The following is a 19,783-nucleotide window of genomic DNA, read 5'->3' on the forward strand; positions in this document are numbered from 1 at the left end:
AATGTCTATTTTCAAGCACCAATTTGCAAGCACATGTAGTGCTTACAAATTCTGGAAGAATTGCAAGCATAATCGCGAGTAAAATGCAAAATATTGGTTGCAAAATATATTTCAAGTACATTTGCGAGTAATTATTCTTGTGCTCGCAGTATAGCAAGCAAACAGTGCTTGCAAACGTATGCTTTCTTTTTTCATAGAAATTTGTGGGATAATTTGCAAGCACCTATGAGTTGAGCTTGCAAATATTTTAAATCCCCCGCCAATTATTTGGGCTGACATCCCAAGTCTCTGCATTTCAAACCCTATTAATTTTTCCTCAAATTCTTTTTCCCATTTCTCCAATTTCCAAATTCTCTCTTCGCATTTCTCTATTTCTCAAATTCCCAAATTCTCGTTTCGTGCCGCCGGTGTCCTGCTCTGCCACCGGTCGCCCTTGCTATACCGCCGGACTATGGCTTTGCCACCGGTCGCCCTTGCTCCGCCGCTGGCTTCCTGCTCCGCCAGCAACAGCTTTCAGCTTTTCTTCGGTGAGGTCTCTCTCTTGCTGAATTATTTAGCTGCTTATCGCTCTAATTTATATTGATTCTTTACGTTTCTTCAAATTCAATTCCAATTTCAGTAGCAAGGTTTGTTGGATTTTCTCCAATTCGTCGGATCACATTTCTCTGATTTTCTCTGGATTTTCTTCGAATTCATAAACACGTGCTGAGGTAATTGAGCTGCACGAAGAAGTGCATTCATAAACTGCTTTCAATGTGTTTTATTTGTTTGATATTCAGCAAACTGCTTGTAACCTCGCCAATGCCAGCATCACTGGATGCCCTAGTAAGCTGTAATCGCAAAAAAACTTACATTCTTAATGGTCACATAGTTGTTTCTGGTGTTGGCGGTAAATTTCAATTCATTTCACTTTATTTCCATTATGTGTGTATGTGTGTTCTAATGCAGTGAGTGTGTATGTGTTTTCTTTTTCTTTTTTTGTCTTTCGGATACTCTATTATTGAGTAGAAAATTATGCTTATGCGATGTATTTTCTAGGTGTTTGTTGCTGGTGTTCTGGATCTTCTTTGATATTTCTAGTTTTTAAGCATTTTAGAGTTTATTTTGTTGCTATGCTTGACAAGCTAAGTAAATGCGTAGAATTTTTCTTAAGATAATAGTAGATTTTTTCTCTGCAACAGAACATGGATGAAATTAGAGCAAGAAGGCTTAATTGGATAAAGAAAGTTTAAGTCAGCACTATTTCTATTGTTAAAAAAAGTTAAGTAGATCAACCTTTAATAAACCTCGGGATTATAATTGAGACAACAAGTGTGTGTTTGGTGCTCTCCTCTTTCTTTCTTGATTCGATGATACTAATATGACATGAATGAAAAGTGAAAAAAAAGAGAATAAGGGAACAATAAGTTGCTATTTTGGTATATTGTGCAACATGAAAGTAGTTTTGTGCTATGTTATTGGTTTGATCTCACTGTAGTTATATTGAAATACAAAAATATAGAGCACATTCATGTTGTTATTTTGGTATATCGCATATGTTTCTCATTAAACATAGTGCTAGAATTAGTTTTCCAAACATTAGTAGAGAAAAAGAAACTGAAAATGAAGGAAGGGCCAGATATAGTAATAGAGTATATGTTACTGGTATGAATAATTCCTACTATTCACTACTTTATTGTAGATTTACGTTCATGATGATTGTTCTTCTCCATATTGCCTTAAAAGGACAAGCACCAAATAAAATTCTTCTCGTATAGTTTTACCACATGTATTGATTTGAACATTTGACTGCATATGAACTGTTGTAGTATGGATCCTTGGCTATGCCTTTTCTGTTGTAATATCACTTGTTGATGTTGGCTTTGAGGTTTTGCTTCCATTATTTCATGTTTTACAGTTGCTAAGTGTTTGATCTTCTTTGTTTTGCAGCTTGCTTTCTGGAGCCATTTTTCGCACTGCAGGTAAACATAGAAATCTTTTTAGTATTCATGCTTTAACATCCTTGGTTCATGGAAACACATGTTATTTTGGATTCTATATTTTGTTTAGGGCTAAATTAGTTGAAACCTACACCTGATATTTATGTTTGATGCAATATTGATCTCTATAGATGTATAGCAAATGATGTTTTCTCCCTTTACTCTGTCCACATACTATCTAACTAGTGCGGACAAGCTAGAGTTAGACGATACATAATTCATATATCATAACACTTTACTCTTCTACACAATCTTTTAATTCTACATTGGATATTTCATTACTCAAATGTTCCTACTTGTATCTGAGGTCTTGCTAAAGTTTCAGATATTTACATTTAATAGTGATATACTAATTTTTATGCAATTGTTAACTGCTGATACTTGGATAAATAGGCTGCCGAGAGAGGAATCTCAACGATAGATTGTGTGTATGACTCGTTCCATAATATACACACGTTCAAGGATGGGTGGTATACATAATATAAGAGAACTACAAACGTTGATGAAAGAAAGTTATATTGCATCAACTCATGTATTTGTTTGTTGATGTAAATATTTTCTTATCACAGGAAATACGAGAGGAGTTGCGCTTAGAATAACGACAAGAAATACATCAATGCGCATCTGAAGTATTTTCTTGATCCTAAACTTAGGTTATGTTAATACGACAGCTGGTAAAGGTCCTTAGTCAAAAAGTTCAAGAGATGAGAAGAAGTGAATAGATTTAGCTTGTGTTAGGTTTTGACATTTATATTTTCTATTCTAGCTTCATAGTTTCTAAGTTGTAAAATCGTGGCTTGATAGTTATCATTTTGGAAGATTCAAATCATTTGTTTGGTTGTAAAAAAATAGTTATTTTTTTTTAATGTAAAATTTGATTTTTTTTTATTCTTTTGATTAATTTCATATAATTTTTAAAAAATAAACACTAATATTAATTTGAAAAAAACAATACTGATAAATAAAAAAATTATAGAATTTTCTGAAAAAAATATCAATTTGCGAGCACAACTGTGCTTGCAAATAAGCTAGAAAATGGGTTTAATTTTGAGCACATTGCGAACACAAGAGAGGTTCTAGGATATTTGCGAGCAAAAAAGGTGCTTGTAAAGTAATAATTCGACCACCAAATTTTGAAAGCCATTTTGCGAGCACTGGTCAATGTGCTCGCAAGTTTTCAGCATGTGCTTGCTATATAGTGCTTGCAATTTTTGCAACGAGCCGAATGGGTAGCACCCTTCGTGCTCGCAAAGTGCTTGCACAATGACGTTTTGCAAGCATATTTGGTTATTTACAAGCATTTTAGTGCTTGAAAAACACCTTTTTTTGTAGTGATAGGACCAATTAACTACTCTAGTTAATAATGGTTTCAGATCTTCAATTAAGTAGAAAGTTAAACATACTTAGCAAATCCATGTCGTCTATTCCAGTTTGCAAAATACAGTAACTCGATTGGAAGTATGATACGAGTGTACTCGTATCGGTCCCGGTAGCGCGAAGTCGCCGGAGAAGGGTTAGGTTTGTTCGCGGGATCCTCCCGTCGAGCAGCCTAGGGTTCTCGGTCAATTAGGGTTTGACGAGATGAACTTGCGGAAAATAAAGTACAATAAAAGATAAAGTAACGATAAAAGATAAACTGAATTGATATTTCTTGAATTCATCAAAATGACTAACAATATCCACTATTTATAATAGTGGATACTAACTTAATGAGCAAGATAAAAGATATGAAAAAGATATGCAAATCCATAATTAACTAACTAAATAATAATAATAATAATAATAATCGTATCAACTCCCCCACGGTTGAAATCCACCTTGTCCTCAAGGTGGGCACCATGAAGCAACGATGAGTGTCGAGGAATCCTCCTGGGTCAAACATATACCGAATAGTTGAGCGTCTCTCTGTATCAATGCGTCCACGAATGCTCAAGCATAGAGTGTCATTTTGCGGAGGAATCAACTTCTTCATATCCTCAATGGAACCATCTTCGTCCTCTTTCAACAAAAAAGAATCAATCTTGTTGCGCAACATTGTAAAATCCAACCTGTTATGCTCTACCACATGTATAGGTTCTCGGCAAGTAAAAACAACATTACATGGATCATCTATGCCATCTTTACTACCATAAATTGGTCCACTAACATCAACACTAGAATGAATAACATTTTTTTCCTCTTTATCATTGTCAACGACAATTAATTCCATCGAGTCATACCCAAAATTGGAGTCGCACGACAGAGATATTGTGGATGGTGGAGGCGAGATAGCAACGACAACAGGCAACGAGCTTCTAGATGGATCGTGATGGAGATCACCTGGGGCGGCGGCGCTCATCTGTGGTAGGGGACACGATACCGGCTCCGTGTACTTGACACTGGCTGTAGGGTCTGGTGGAGGTCGTGTCGCGGTGTGGATCGCCCAGGCAGCGTTTGTTTGCATCCATCAGAGACGTCAGTTGCTTGACAGTAGCAGTCAAACGCTCGAGCTGTGAAGCTAAGGCAACCACTGTTAGGTTCGGTTCAGATTCCGGCGTCACTAGATCACGTGGCATGTTGAGAGGCTCCATATGGCCGACATCGTTGGTCGTTGGGAGACATTGCCAATCCGGTTGATAGGGAGGTTGCGGATATAACAATGGCGAGTCTGGATAGGAGTATCCAAATTCCACGTTCTGGCTCTGGAGGTACCAACACGATGTGGGGCTCGGCATGGGCAGTGGCGAGAGGAACGGTCTATTGAACTGGCGATGGACGTAGTCAGTGTAGGTGTATGACATGATGGCGGAAATACGGAGGATGAGCTCTCAATGAAAGCACCAGATGATACGAGGGTACTCGTATCAGTTCCGGTAGCGCGAAGTCGCCGGAGAAGGGTTAGGTTCGTTCGCGGGATCCTCCCGTCGAGCAGCCTAGGGTTCTCGGTCAATTAGGGTTTGACGAGATGAACTTGCGGAAAATAAAGTACAATAAAAGATAATGTAACGATAAATGATAAACTGAATTGATATTTCTTGAATTCATCAAAATGACTAACAATGTCCACTATTTATAATAGTGGATACTAACTTAATGAGCAAGATAAAAGATATGAAAAAAGATATGCAAATTCATAATTAACTAACTAAATAATAATAATAATAATAATAATAATAATAATAATAATAATAATAATAATAATAAGAATAATAATAATAATAATAAGAATCGTATCAAAGTATGACTTGATATGATATCACCACGAATTAACAGTTTTTGTCTGAAAAAATGATAAAACAAGCGAATTCTAACAATTTTAGAAAAATGATTGTGTAAAAACGGAATAATCAAGAAAAAGATACTCCTCAGTCCTCACACAATATGCATAGGTGATAAAATAGGAATTCCCGTAAAGGATCGATATGACAAATCTACCCTTATGATTAGTATAATCTGAAATTTAAGCAGGCAGTATGCTAGCCGTTGATCCGCAAAAATGGATGGACACGGTTAAGTTATTTGTTGTTGCATGCGTTATCATTTGAGTACAATTCTATGTATATATCTTTCTTGAGAAAAGATCAAAATAAAATACTACTCCCTCCATCCCTTAAGAATATGCATTCTTTCCTTTTTAGTCCGTCCCACAAGAATGTGCACTTTCTAATTTTGGAAAGTCTTTTTTCTCTAATGGGGTGAGACTCATTCTCCACTAACAATACTTTGTTTACTTTTTCTCTCTACCGCTCTCGTACTTTACCAATTTTACATTAAAACCTATGCCGATCCCAAAGTGCATATTCTTTGGGGACGGAGGGAGTACATCTTAATAAAAAAAATGCAGGCTAAATTGTAGCACTAAGATTAGGAGATATGATGTCAATAATTAACCAAAAATACGGAAGGTTATTATTAATCAACTATTAGGTCATCTTATAAAATCTGGATTTTGATCATTTTAGACGGATGAAAAAATTGGTAAGGTAAGGCAGAGGAAGAGAAAAGTACTAAAAGTTTAGAAAGTTTCTATTTTTAAGGGACGAACCAAAATGGAAATAGTTTAAATGTGAGACGGGTAGTATATACAAATAAGACTCAAATTCCACTATTTTCCTTCACGAGCTTTTCTTTACATTTTATAAACTCTTTCATAACTCAATTGGGACTACTAAAGGAGGACGGAGGGAGTATACTTACAATTACCATATACTGATGTTATACGTACGCAACGTATACACATGTTTATGTATTACTTCAACGGTACTCATTTAATATGCCTAACAAAAATATTAACAAAATATAAAAGTACAAAATGTATTATGTCATGAATGTCATAGGAGTAGTATCTAGTAAGTTTGTTATAAATTGACTTGATTCTTATCATATTTTTCAGCGTTAACAATCACATAAAGTTTCAACGTTAACAATCACATAAAGTCAAATAATTTATACTCCTAATCTTTCAAAAATAGAAATTCGTTTCTTTTAAATCAGTCTTTTAAAAATATTTTTTGAAAAAAATGACTTATTTTCCAGTAAAACATTTTACTTTTTATATTTCTCTTACTTTATTAATTTTACATTAAAATCTATACTTTTTATATTTTTTTTAATTTATTAACTTTGCATTAAAATCTATACTATTTTAAATATTTCTATTTTTGATGACGGAACTATTAATAAAGAGTAAAGGCAAAAATTGGTCCTGAACATATGCTCATTTTATCATTTTGGTCCTAAACTTTATCTTTTGAATTTTTTGGTCCTGGACATTTCAAATCGGATCACAATTGGTTCTCCGTCAACAATTCCGTTAATATTTAACGGTCAACGATTTTAATCACAATTTTGACAAACTTAAACAATTTTTAATTATTTAATCATCCAAATTATTTTTTTAAATAAAATCATAAATTATTTATTAGAAATAATTAAATAATTTTTTAAAAATTAAATTATTTATTCCAACTTAAACAATTTTTAAATAATTAAATTATTTATGATTTTATTTTAAAATAATAATTTTGATGATTAAATACTTAAAATTTGTTTAAGTTGGTCAAAATTGTGTTTATCATCAAAAAATCATAAATTATTTATTACAACTTAAACAATTTTTAAATAATTAAATTATTTATGATTTTATTTAAAAATAATAATTTTGATGATTAAATACTTAAAATTTGTTTAAGTTGGTCAAAATTGTGTTTATCATCAAAAAATCATAAATTATTTATTACAACCTAAACAATTTTTAAATAATTAAATTATTTATGATTTTATTTAAAAATAATAATTTTGATGATTAAATACTTAAAATTTGTTTAAGTTGGTCAAAATTGTGTTTATCATCAAAAAATCATAAATTATTTATTATAACTTAAACAATTTTTAAATAATCAAATTATTTATGATTTTATTTAAATTTTTTTTTTTTGATGATTAAATAATTAAAAATTGTTTAAGTTGGTCAAAATTGTGATTAAAATCGTTGACCGTTAAATATTAACGGAATTGTTAACGGAGGACCAATTGTGATCCGATTTGAAATGTCCAGGACCAAAAAATTCAAAAGATAATGTTTATGACCAAAATGATAAAATGAGCATATGTTCAGGACCAATTTTGACCTTTACTCATTAATAAATGAGGATTTACATCGCGGGACAAGGACAACTATGGAAATGGCTTTACTCAAAACAAATTCAACTATATCTTATTTTGAAATATCTAAATGAAATAAGCTAGAAATCGCATAAATCTAAATGTTCATTAAATACTTGTCCTTATCATCACCGAAATAAAAAAATAAAAAATGGACTTTTCCGAAGTTCATGAACTCAATATTGTCATTTTCTGCTCTCATTATCTACAAAGCTCACACAATCAGTGTGCTCTGTTCAAACTAAAAATGGATTTCTTCACCTGCTTACAGACACTCTCCGCCATTGTCCTATTCATATACGTCTCCAAAATCTTGAACTGGGTGTGGTTCACACCAAGAAACCTCGAGAAACGCCTCCGGCAGCAGGGCTTCACCGGAAATTCTTACCGGATTTTGTTCGGAGACATGAAAGACATGAGACGGATGACCAAAGAAGCCACCTCAAAACCCATCAGTTTTTCCCATGATTTCTCCCACAGAATCATCCCCATCTTTCATTTTGCTCTCAACAAATATGGTACTGCACTTCAATCTCAATCTTTATCAATTAGTTTATCTGATTGTTAGAAACTGTCATGGTATTCGTGTTTGGCATGAATAGGCTTTTTTTATCCTGACAGACTAGTTTTTCGGGATAAGTTCACTTATTTGATCTTGCGCAAGCTTTCTTTCTTGATAGACTAGTCTATGGTATGAATTCTCTTGTTTGGTCTGAATAGGCTTTTTTTATGCTAAAAGACTAGTTTTATTTGGGATTGGTTCACTTGTTTGATCCATGGCATGCCTTTTCTCCCGATAGATTAGTCTACGGGATGATTTCTTTTGTTTGGTCTGAATAGGCAAGCTTTTTCTCCTGGTGGACTAATCTTTGGGTTGAATTATGTTCTCTTGCTTGATTCTTAACATTCTTCCTAATTCCTATGAACTTGGTGCCAAGCTTTTTCTCCCGATAGATTTTTGGAATGAATTCTCTTGTTTGATCCGTAACAGTTGGTGTGTTAGTTTGAAGGAAACTTTTTCTCCTCATAGACTAGTTTTTGGGACGAATTCTTGTTGTTTGATCCATAACATTCTGCTTCTGACTTGGTGGCGAGCTTTTTCTCCTGATGGACTAGTTTTCGGGATGAGTTCTATTGTTTGATCCGTAACATTTTGCTTATGAACTTGTCGACAAGTTTGTCCCCTGATAGACTAGTCTTTGGGATGAATTCTCTTATTTGATCCGTAACATTTAGCTGACGAACTTGGTGGCCAAATATTGAAACTGCAGGTGAGAAATGCTTTGTATGGTTTGGACCAACCCCTGCAATTGTTGTGATGAAACCAGAACTTGTAAGAGAAGTTCTGTCAAAGAGCATTGTTTTTCAAAAGCTTCCCGGTCGCCCCTTTGTTAGGCTGATGAGTAAAGGACTAGTAACGCTCGAAACGGATAAATGGGCCAAGCATAGAAGACTCATCAATCCTGCATTTCATGTGAATAAACTTGAGGTAGGATCCATCTAGTCTATGATGAACATTAGGTATATATTGTCGAATACAACCAATTTCATTCTTGTCCGTTTTGATATAAACAAACAGCATATGGTTCCATCGTTCTACTTGAGCTGTGATGATATGTTAAGCAAATGGGACGAGATTGTGGGAAGTAAAGGATGTTGTGAGGTGGATGTGTGGCCTTATCTTCAGAAATTGACGAGCGATGTGATTTCAAGAACTGCGTTTGGGAGTAGCTATTTGGAAGGAAGCAAGATCTTTGAACTACAACAAGAATTAGCTCAACATATTGCGCTAGCGAATCGATCTGTTTACATCCCAGGATACAGGTACTGTTTCTTCAACCGCAATCTGTGCATCGGTTTTCGTTAGTCGTAACTTCTTGATTTCAATACATTTGTGTTATGTTTCTTTGTTCCTCTCTCTGCACAGATTTTTGCCAACAAAAAATAACAAGAGAGTGAAAGAGATCGCGAAGGAAGTGAAATCGTCTCTGCTCGATATAATCAACCGAAGAATCAAGGCAATGGAAGCAGGGGAAGCTAGCAAGGAAGATTTACTTGGATTACTACTCGAATCCAATTCCAAAGAAATCAAACAACATGGAACTAAGCACGGAATGAGCATGGATGAAGTCATCGAAGAATGCAAACTCTTCTACTTTGCAGGCCACGAGACAACCGCGTCTCTGCTCGTCTGGACAATGGTTCTACTGAGCAAGCACACAGAATGGCAGACTCGGGCAAGGGACGAGGTTCTGCAAAATTTCAACGAAGGAGAATCTAATTATCAACAACTGAATAACCACCTCAAAATTGTAAGTAATACCTCCCTGCATCCCATTCAAACTGAAGCATTTCTTTTTCTGCACGAGATTTTATGCAGTGTTGTTTTAAGTGGGATATAGACTGATATTTCTATTTTAAGAAATGTGTCTGTTTAAGTGGGATATAGAGAGTACGTTATTTTGCGAATGTGTACAGGTAGGCATGATCCTGCAGGAGGTGCTACGACTCTACCCTGCTGCGTTTATGATAATGCGAAGGGTGCACAAAGAAGTCAGGTTAGGGAATGTGACTCTACCGGGAGGAGTGCAGCTTATGCTGCCCTTGATTTTATTGCATCACGACCCCAAAATATGGGGCGAGGACGCAAAGGAATTCAATCCGGAGAGGTTTAGAGATGGCGTGCCTAAGGTGGCGCAGGGGGCGGGGGCACTGGCCTACTTCCCGTTCAGTTGGGGCCCGAGGATATGCATCGCGCAGAACTTTGCTATGTTGGAAGCTAAAATAGCAATGGCTATGATCCTGAAGCGTTATTCATTTGAGCTTTCTCCTTCGTATTCGCATGCGCCTCACCAAGTGGTGACTGTACAACCTCAACGCGGCGCGCATTTGATTCTTAACAAACTATAAAGGGTTTGCACCGGTCGGAACTTGGATGTTAAGTAGGCCGTTTACCGTTACTCGCTGGCTTGGGCGTGTATGATGTCTAAATTCATCGACTCTGAATTTATGTTCATTAGATTTTAATACTATAGTTTAATTAGGTAAACCCATGGCAATGCTGCAAATTTTGTGTTTATTTGTTGGTAAAGAAAGCATTGAAAGGTTAAACTATTAAATGAATTATGATATGCATTAATTGAATAAATGGACTTTAGTGATAGTGTTTTGGTTGACATATTCAGCGTTCTAAAAAGGAAGCACGCACGTCGTTTAAATTTTTGTGGGTATGGATAGGTTTAAATAAACTACAATAGTCATAGTAATTTCTATTCGTGTAAGATGACAAGTGGTATTCACAAATTATTTAACAATAGTTATATAATACAAACTGTTAGTAATAAGTCCTATATTACATCCTTAATCATGAATGCCCACAGACCAAAATCAAATCCAAAATATTGAGCAAATAATAGAGTGATGAAGCGAAAGGCAAATTGGATTTGACCTTATTTCAACTGTGTTTGAAGTTCTAGAAGCAGAGGCCATCAAACATTGTTTTTCCTCATCTCCTTTTTCTTTTCTCAAATGTCTTGGATTCTGTATAAAGGATAACAAAATAATTAAGGGTTCATAAAAAAAAAGAAAATGCAATGGATCTACAGCATAGTTGCTGCAGCTTGTTTCGCATCAGTAGTAATTTTCCTAACATACGCATGGAGATTACTAAATTGGGCCTATCTGAGGCCAAAGCAAGTGGAGAAGATCCTGAGGAAGCAGGGGCTAAATGGTAATTCATACACACCGGTCTCCGGTGACATGAAGGAGATGGTAAAGACGATGCAAGAAGCCAACTCCAAACCCATCACTCTTGACGATGATATCAAGCCAAGATTGCAAGCTTTTCTCCTCAAAACCATCCACAAACACGGTCCGTACTGTTAATTTCTGATCCTTGATCATTGGTAGTATATATTACTACGTTAAATCATCAGATTCATGATAAATTTCTCGTACTAACAAAAATAAATGGTTAATGATGCAATCAACTAATGAATTAGTAGTAGCGTCGATAGGATTCACCTCATCGAAATAACTATAGTTCGAATTTGAGTAAGAATATTATTCAATAATTAGTTTTTTCACGTTAAATCTTGGTGCCGTATTATCTATATTCTGATCAACTGCAGGAAAGGATTGCTTTTACTGGAAAGGTCCAACGCCAGTAATCGTGATCACAGAAGCCGAACTAATCAAGGAAGTTCTAAACAAGAGCTCGGTTTACGAGAAGCCGAAGGTGTTGAATCCAGTGGTGAGGATGTTCCCTCAAGGCCTCTTCAGCCATGAGAAGGAAAAATGGGCCAAACACAGGAAAATCATCAACCCTGCTTTCCACATCGAGAAGCTCAAGGTCTCCGGTCTTCTCTTCCTTGCCTTCAAATCGAGTTGCATTGTTTGCATATGTATGATCTTGATTTATGGGTGCAGATGATGATACCGGCGTTCCATTTGAGCTGCGATGAGGTGCTGGTGAAATGGGAGAGGCTCGTGTCGGAGGAAGGGTGGTGTGAGGTGGATGTTTACCCGTATTTGGAGAGTGTGACGAGCGATGCGATTTCAAGAACTGCGTTCGGGAGCAGCTATGAAGAAGGGAGAAGGGTGTTCGAGCTTCAAAAGGAGCAAGCTGCGCTTATCTTCAAGGCGATGCAGTCGGTGTATATCCCCGGATCAGGGTAGGTACTTCTTTTCGACGAAGCTATCGGTTCATAGTTTAATTGGTCGTCTGTCCTGATCTAAGCAGGATGGAACCAAAATCAGCATTACTATATATGTACATATTTGGTTAATTAGGTTAATCGTAATCATAATCAAGTCACTAATTTGATGATCGTATCTATTGACCGATATACGGTTAATCGACCGGTCCAGTCCGATTTTTAAAATGCTGGAAAGGGATGAATTTGATTAATTTGGTTAATCATAATTATAATTAAGTCACTAATTTGATGATGTGTGTAGATATCTTCCAACCAAAAGGAACAAAAGGATTAAACAAATCTATGAAGAAGTGAGGTCCAACATCCGTGGCCTCATCGATAAAAGAGTGGAGGCAATGAAAGCAGGGGAAGCTATCAACACAGACTTGTTGGGGTTGATGTTGGAGTCCAATTTCCAAGAAATCGAACAAAATGGTAGTAGCAAGTTTGGATTAACGATGGACGAGATAATCGAAGAGTGCAGACTATTCTACTTCGCAGGGCAAGAAACCACTTCGACATTGCTCGTTTGGACATTGATTTTATTGAGTAGGCATCCCGATTGGCAGGCGAAAGCCCGGGACGAGGCCGTCCGTGTCTTCGGACACGAAAACCCTACTCCCGAAGGCATAAATCGCCTCAAAATCGTGACGATGATTCTGCACGAGGTGCTGAGGCTTTACTCGCCCGTGCTTTCCTTGGAACGGAGCGTGGGGGCGGAGACGAGGCTGGGGAGGCTGACTCTCCCGGCCGGGGTCCGGGTGTTGCTGCCGGTCATGTTGGCGCAGCAGGCTGTCGGGACATGGGGCGAGAATGCGGTGGAGTTTGGTCCGGAGAGGTTTAGTGAGGGGGTGACGAATGCAGGGGGTTTGTTTTTTCCGTTCGGGTGGGGGCCGCGGATATGCATCGGGCAGAATTTTGCGATGATCGAGGCGAAGTTGGTGCTCTCGATGATGTTGATGTGCTTCGGTTTTGAGCTCTCGCCGTCGTACACGCATGCTCCGGTGGGTGGGCTCACGATGCGGCCGCAACATGGGGCTCATTTGCGTTTGCGCAAACTTTAGAGACCGTGGCTAATATACGAATAGTAATAAATAATTTATGTGTTTTTATGATCATGTATGTGCACATTTTTAATGTGAGTAAATGCCAAAATTGGTCCTGAACATATGCCCATTTTATCATTTTGGTCATAAACATTATCTTTTGAATTTTTTGGTCCTGGACATTTCAAATCGGATCACAATTGGTCCTCCGTTAACAATCCCGTTAATATTTAACGGTCAACGATTTTAATCACAATTTTGACCAACTTAAACAATTTTTAATTATTTAATCATCAAAAATATTTTTTAAAATAAAATCATAAATAATTTGATTATTTAAAAATTGTTTAAGTTGTAATAAATAATTTATGATTTTTTTGATGATAAACACAATTTTGACCAACTTAAACAAATTTTAAGTATTTAATCATCAAAATTATTATTTTTAAATATAATCATAAATAATTTAATTATTTAAAAATTGTTTAAGTTGTAATAAATAATTTATGATTTTTTATGATAAACACAATTTTGACCAACTTAAATAATTTTTAATTATAATCATCAAAATTATTTTTTTAAATAAAATCATAAATAATTTTGTTATTTAAAAATTGTTTAAGTTGGAATAAAAAATTCAATTATTTAAAAATTATTTAATTATTTCTAATAAATAATTTATGATTTTATTTAAAAAATAATTTTGATAATTAAATAATTAAAAATTGTTTAAGTTGGTCAAAATTGTGATTAAAATCGTTGACCGTTAAATATTAACGGAATTGTTGACGGATGACCAATTGTGATCCGATTTGAAATGTCCAGAACCAAAAAATTCAAAAGATAAAGTTTAGGACCAAAATGATAAAATGAGCATATGTTAAGGACCAATTTTGGCCTTTACTCTTTTAATGTCCATTTCTTAAGCTAGTGTATATCAAGTCAATTTTCACGTTATTTCTTATCAAAAGTGTCGAACCCAGATGAAAGGGCAAAAAAACACATCTCTCCCACTAAATTAAATCATAATTTATGTATTACTAATTCAATACACTAGTTAATACTACCTCCGTCCCATAATAGGAGTTTACATTTAACTCGTACAAGTTTTAATAAATATAAGAAAAATGAGTGGAAAAAGTTATTGAAGTAAGAGTCATACTTTTATTTATTAGTTTCATAATGAATGTAAGTTGAATGAGTTACTGGAATATGAGATCTACTTACTATTTATAGTCAAAGTAAAAGTATTCCATTTATCCCATTCAAGATGACCACCTTTTTTTTTATTTGTCTCAATCAAGATGATCACTTTCCAATTTTGGAAATAATTCCTTCTCTCCTCTCTTCTCATTAAAATATTCAACTACCTTTTTTCCCCTCTACTTTATTCCACCTAACAATACTTCCTAAAATCCCGTGCCACTAAAAATGTGACCATCTTGAGTGGGACGGAGGGAGCAAAAGTGAATTCTCATTGTGGGGATGAATAAAATAGTAAGAGTGTGACTCTTCGCATCGTGGTGGATATTTTTATAGTAATACGTAAAATCATCTAAACTTTCCTTGAATAAATGACTAAATGAGGTGTTGAAAAAAGGAATAGCCACCACTCACCAGTCACCACCACTAGCTAGATAAATTATTTTGTTATATATAAAGTCAAATAAAGTAATGACTTGGTTAAAAGATATGAGGTGGAGTATTAAATTAAAAATTCATTGAAGTAATTTGTGTCGAAGGTTGAAAATTCAACACTCATATAATGCAGATATGATCAGTGGAAGTGAATTGGAAGTTTTGCAATAGATAATGCTTATAAATTATATGTTATTTTATTAGCATCACGCAAACATAATTATAGAATTTTTGCAATAGATAGGTATCTAGAATTGAAAATGTAAAAAATGTACTAATGTTTTGCAGAGTATATGAGGTGGAAAAATTAAGAAACTATATATGGAGAAAAACATGGATTTTTATTCTCATATTCTAGAAGACAATGACTGAATTACACTTATTGCTTTGGATATAGCAATTGATTTGGTCACTAAAGTTACGTGAGACTGCAAATTTGAATTTTATGATCGAGCAACATACGTCCCTTTGGAATTGCAAATAATAAAAGTAGGTCGAAAAATTAATGGTATTAAAGTCTTAATTTCGTATACTTTTATAAAATCATTATTTTTATAATAAAATGTGATGAATTAGTGAAACATGAAATTCATTACAAATTAAGAATAATAAAAAGTGAAAAGTAACAAATTTATACAAAAATAAAAATAAATACAAATTTTTTGGAAAGAAGTGAGCAATGATTTTAAAAAAATTGGAAGCATTATTAGAAAAATGTTATCATTTTTGAAAGTAAAAATGGAAGCATATCGGAAAAGGAAACGCTATGTGGCCATATTATGACTGGCCATAAAATGGTATTTAAGTAAATATAAATACTGTGAATAGAAATCATTTAATTACCTTATTTAATGCTCAAAGAATGTTTACACTATTACCCTTTTACTTAATTGCATTAGTAAATTTCAATTCCACCTTCCGTTATTTATATTTCTTTTGTTTTCAAGCTCTTTCAGTTTTTTTTTTATTTTTTTATTTTTACCAATAATTTTTATATATGATGTATTATTTTTTTTTAAATATAACGTGTATAACAATTACTATTAAATATACGATTGACAAACTGAAAATTTGATTGAATCTATTTATAACCATAAATATTTGTTATTAATCATTGAAATATATAGTAATATAGCTTCATAATGAATATATTTATTTTTATACTAGTGATAAGTACTCTATATACTAATTACTACATACGCATATATTAGTACTAGTATTTAATATTTTGTGAAATGTTTAAACTCTCCAATATTTTAATAAATATGTGATTAATTAAAATTCTTCATAAATAAAAGATCAACTAAAATTTCTTATGTTGCTATTATCACAAGGTACATGATAATTTGTGTATTAGATTTAATAATAGTAGTATTATTACTATTGATTAAATTATTTGAATAAAACTATCATTGATTTAAAGTACTCCCTCCGCCCTCCAAAAATAAAAATAAAAAATGTTCCTTTTTAATCTCATCCCTTAAAAATAAAAACTTTCTATTTGAGGAAATTTGTTTATGAGACCCATTTTCCATTAACACACTTTTCTTTCTATCTCTTAATTTCAATTTTGCATTAAAACATGTTCCGTTTAAAAAATTCCTATTTTAGCAGACGGAGAAGGTATATATTATTGAGAGCTCTTGTTTTCTTCACAATTAACTTATTCTTTTCGCTACACAAACCATTCATTTCCGTTGATCCTGGTAACATTTTTTATGCAATCAAATTAATAGTACTATTAAAATGACTAAGATAAGAATTAAGAGTGGGATTAAAGAAGTTGTGATATCATATATAAATATTCAATATTTATGAATTAATTTGTGAGATAATACAATAATTGGCTGTGACGTCATAGTTAACGTGTGATGGGGGGATGGGGTGCTACGTGATGATATTTTGTCTATATAAGTTTTAATTTAAAATTAATACTCCTAACTTGTTATGTTTTTTATAGAGTAGATTTTTATTTACTAGTAAGAATTGAGGGATAAAATTGAGCTTAATGGATGAGTTTTGGTAGTTAGTTCCCTGTGATAGACTACTGTGAGTTTTATTTGAGTTTTATAGTAGTAATATTTTATTTTTACATAATACAGTAGTATTAATTTCAAATAATAATGTATACTACTCATTTTCAACTAATTGAATTTTTAATATATTAAACTGATTATAAACTATATGAGTCTTTGTCATAACTTAGCTTTATAAATTATCTAGGATTTTAATTTATTTAATGGAGTTCAATTAAGTAATTTCCAATTGTCTAATTTATGTTTCTAGAATAAGATATTTTCTATGTATACTTTTAATATTGAAACATTATCCCTCTAAAAAATTGAATTACTTTTTTTATAAATGCATTATATACTAGTATAATATTTACATATATTTTGTTATAATTATGTAGATACTAATTATTAATAATTGACTTATTTTATATAAAGGAGAACAAAAATTAATAGTAACAATTGAATTATAATATCATTAGATATTTATATTCTAACTTTAAAATTAATTTCACACAAAATTTAAATAATAATACAAAAATAATAAATAAAAGTATAAAAAGTGATACGAAATCAACATAAAAGAATTGAAAAGAGGGTTACATTTCTCTTTGTTATTTATTAGTGTTAGTGTTAAGGATAGTACAGTAAAAAATAAATTGTTGCTTTCTAGATAAAATAAATTAAATGTACAACTTTTTATTAATATTTTAAGTTTATGGCTAGCCATTTAGCACTGGTCTATTGGAAAAATCAATCATAAAAATCAATCAGAGTGTGTGGAGTGTGGAGTTGATATATGCCAGCCCATTTTTCTTCACCATGCATGTTCCGAGGCAATTACCTTTAATTTGTCATCTTCTTATCATCACTTTCATGCCATACACAAAAGAGTCAAAGATATATCGGCGGTTCAGATTAGACAATTAACCTCCCGTCACAGTTTTAAACTCACTAAATTGGACAAGTAAATCTCTATGTCAATTTCTATTCAACCTATGAATTGTTAGATTAGAATTAGCCAGTGACAGACAAATTTATTAAACAAATTCATTCCAGAGAAAATCGGAAGAATATTACAAAAAATCAAACTTATTGTGGACTGGGAATTCCTATATCTTCTCAATGCATGTTTCGAGGAAAATGTTATCATTAATTTGTCATCTTTTTTTTTCGCGTCACAATAAATAATTCAAACGATTAAGATCATAGAGCATTCACATCCGTGTTCTTACCAGCGAGCACGGATATGGGCCCGGCCCCACTTTTTCTGCTTGCTCTTAGGCAAGAGCACAACACCCACATCCGTGCTCTTCCGCAAGGACGAGCACAAGGGTCACACCATTCTATTATTCAGTTTAAATAAAAACAATTCCACAAAATTAAAATTCATTAAAAATACCTGGAATAATATTACAAATTACAATAAAATTAAAAATTACATAATTAAATTCCTAAAAAATAAAAATTACATAATTAAATTCCTAAAAAATACTCGGAATAATGATCGCCTGATTGGTTCGTACCAATCTCCGGATCTTCGGAGATTGACAAGAACGCTTTGAACAATTGCTCCATCTCCGCCGGAGTGTACGATGTGCGGACACCGCGAGTAGGAGGAGTCCGAGTTTGGGAGGGTCCGCTCGACCTCGCTCTAGGCTCGGGTGTCCACCCGTAATGCCCTTCGGGGCATCTTGGTCGTCGATCGGGTAAGGCCGGTAGCCACCCGGAACTTCCGAACCTTGGGTTTGAGGAGGAGCCGAATATTCCATTTCCAGACTAGGAAACGGTTGTGAACCGAACCAATCATTGTTTTGTTGTAAGAGTAAGAGTGAATGAAAGATTGGATGAGAATTGAGAATGGAAATGAGAGAATTTGGATGATAATTGTGTAGTGTGGTGTGAATTTTTGGTGTGGAAGTGAGGGTATTTATATATGAAAATGTGTATTTTTGGGGAAAAAAGTGAAAAATAAATTAAAAGTGGTTATAAAACGGATATAATTTTTTGGGAAGCGGGAAATTTTTTTATTTTTAATCGGATTTTTTAATTAAAATCTGATTTTTTTTAAAAAAATTTAAATTAAATTGCCAACGGCTATGCCGTTGGACAATCACACGCTGCCATGTCGCCTGCTCGCTGGCACGGACATGTTCGATGCATCGAGTAGCGTCGTGCCAGCGGATCGAGCGCAGCGGCGAACAACGCCTCCTTGCCACTGGCACGGACGGACGGACGTCGTCCTGCTCGCCGTTGTGGATGCTCTTAGGACTAAAAATACACAATAAATCCTTTTAAATAAAAATTCGTTCGTGTTAAATAAGTTTATGTTATAATTAATTTTTTAATCCAATAATTAAGGTTAAACAACTTTAGCTAGGTATCAATGTTTTTTGGTGCGGCACCTTCCTCTAAACGACAACTTTTTTAAAGAGATGAATCACCAAATGAATCTATCACAAAATGAGTCTATCAAATAATACAAAGCTACTTTGAATTGGATATCTAGAAGAAAAAGTATTTAAATTAAGATAAGACATTGTAATAATCGGTGTGATTTTCATTGCTATTCTTGGGTGAAACGCAATGCCTTTGACTTATTTCAATTGGTATGCCAGATATTTATTACAATTAAATATCACTTGTTTTTATTCGGCGTGGCGTCTTCTGTTTGTTTATATGCAAAAAGATCACTAGGACATGCCCGAACTCAATATGATGTTGTCAATAAATATTACTCCTACTACTATTTTTCAATGAACAAAACT

The 19,783-nt window shown here is 33.8% G+C and overlaps 2 protein-coding genes and 1 long non-coding RNA gene across 3 annotated transcripts; all 3 read left to right on the plus strand.

Moving 5' to 3' along the window:
• Window positions 1-163: 163 nt before the first annotated feature.
• LOC121743681 lies at window positions 164-2,760 on the plus strand. The gene is made up of 4 exons (XR_006038319.1): window positions 164-527; window positions 620-710; window positions 1,930-1,961; window positions 2,549-2,760. It is a non-coding gene; the product is annotated as an uncharacterized LOC121743681 (long non-coding RNA).
• Window positions 2,761-7,811: 5,051 nt separating this feature from the next.
• LOC121744992 (cytochrome P450 CYP72A219-like) lies at window positions 7,812-10,671 on the plus strand. Its single transcript, XM_042138721.1, has 5 exons — window positions 7,812-8,140; window positions 8,894-9,111; window positions 9,202-9,446; window positions 9,550-9,934; window positions 10,101-10,671. Exons 1-5 carry the CDS (start codon window positions 7,870-7,872, stop codon window positions 10,530-10,532), a joined length of 1,551 nt encoding a protein of 516 aa, XP_041994655.1. The 5' UTR covers window positions 7,812-7,869; the 3' UTR covers window positions 10,533-10,671.
• A 270-nt stretch (window positions 10,672-10,941) lies between these two features.
• On the plus strand, window positions 10,942-13,485 carry LOC121744993 (cytochrome P450 CYP72A219-like). The gene is made up of 4 exons (XM_042138722.1): window positions 10,942-11,493; window positions 11,753-11,973; window positions 12,051-12,295; window positions 12,582-13,485. Exons 1-4 carry the CDS (start codon window positions 11,211-11,213, stop codon window positions 13,381-13,383), a joined length of 1,551 nt encoding a protein of 516 aa, XP_041994656.1. The 5' UTR covers window positions 10,942-11,210; the 3' UTR covers window positions 13,384-13,485.
• Window positions 13,486-19,783: the final 6,298 nt, after the last annotated feature.

Source organism: Salvia splendens, chromosome 8 (genome assembly GCF_004379255.2).
Source record: "Salvia splendens isolate huo1 chromosome 8, SspV2, whole genome shotgun sequence".
Classification (NCBI taxonomy): domain Eukaryota; kingdom Viridiplantae; phylum Streptophyta; class Magnoliopsida; order Lamiales; family Lamiaceae; genus Salvia; species Salvia splendens.

What these genes read in the sequence shown, in the direction of transcription:
- LOC121744993 (XM_042138722.1), top strand. Translation starts at nt 11,211, where the DNA reads ATGCAATGGATCTACAGCATAGTTGCTGCAGCTTGTTTCGCATCAGTA. An exon ending in CAAAACCATCCACAAACACG is followed by an intron (nt 11,494 to 11,752) that starts GTCCGTACTGTT and finishes GATCAACTGCAG; the next exon opens with GAAAGGATTGCTTTTACTGG. An exon ending in TCCACATCGAGAAGCTCAAG is followed by an intron (nt 11,974 to 12,050) that starts GTCTCCGGTCTT and finishes TTATGGGTGCAG; the next exon opens with ATGATGATACCGGCGTTCCA.
- LOC121744992 (XM_042138721.1), top strand. Translation starts at nt 7,870, where the DNA reads ATGGATTTCTTCACCTGCTTACAGACACTCTCCGCCATTGTCCTATTC. An exon ending in TTTTGCTCTCAACAAATATG is followed by an intron (nt 8,141 to 8,893) that starts GTACTGCACTTC and finishes TTGAAACTGCAG; the next exon opens with GTGAGAAATGCTTTGTATGG. An exon ending in TGAATAACCACCTCAAAATT is followed by an intron (nt 9,935 to 10,100) that starts GTAAGTAATACC and finishes GAATGTGTACAG; the next exon opens with GTAGGCATGATCCTGCAGGA.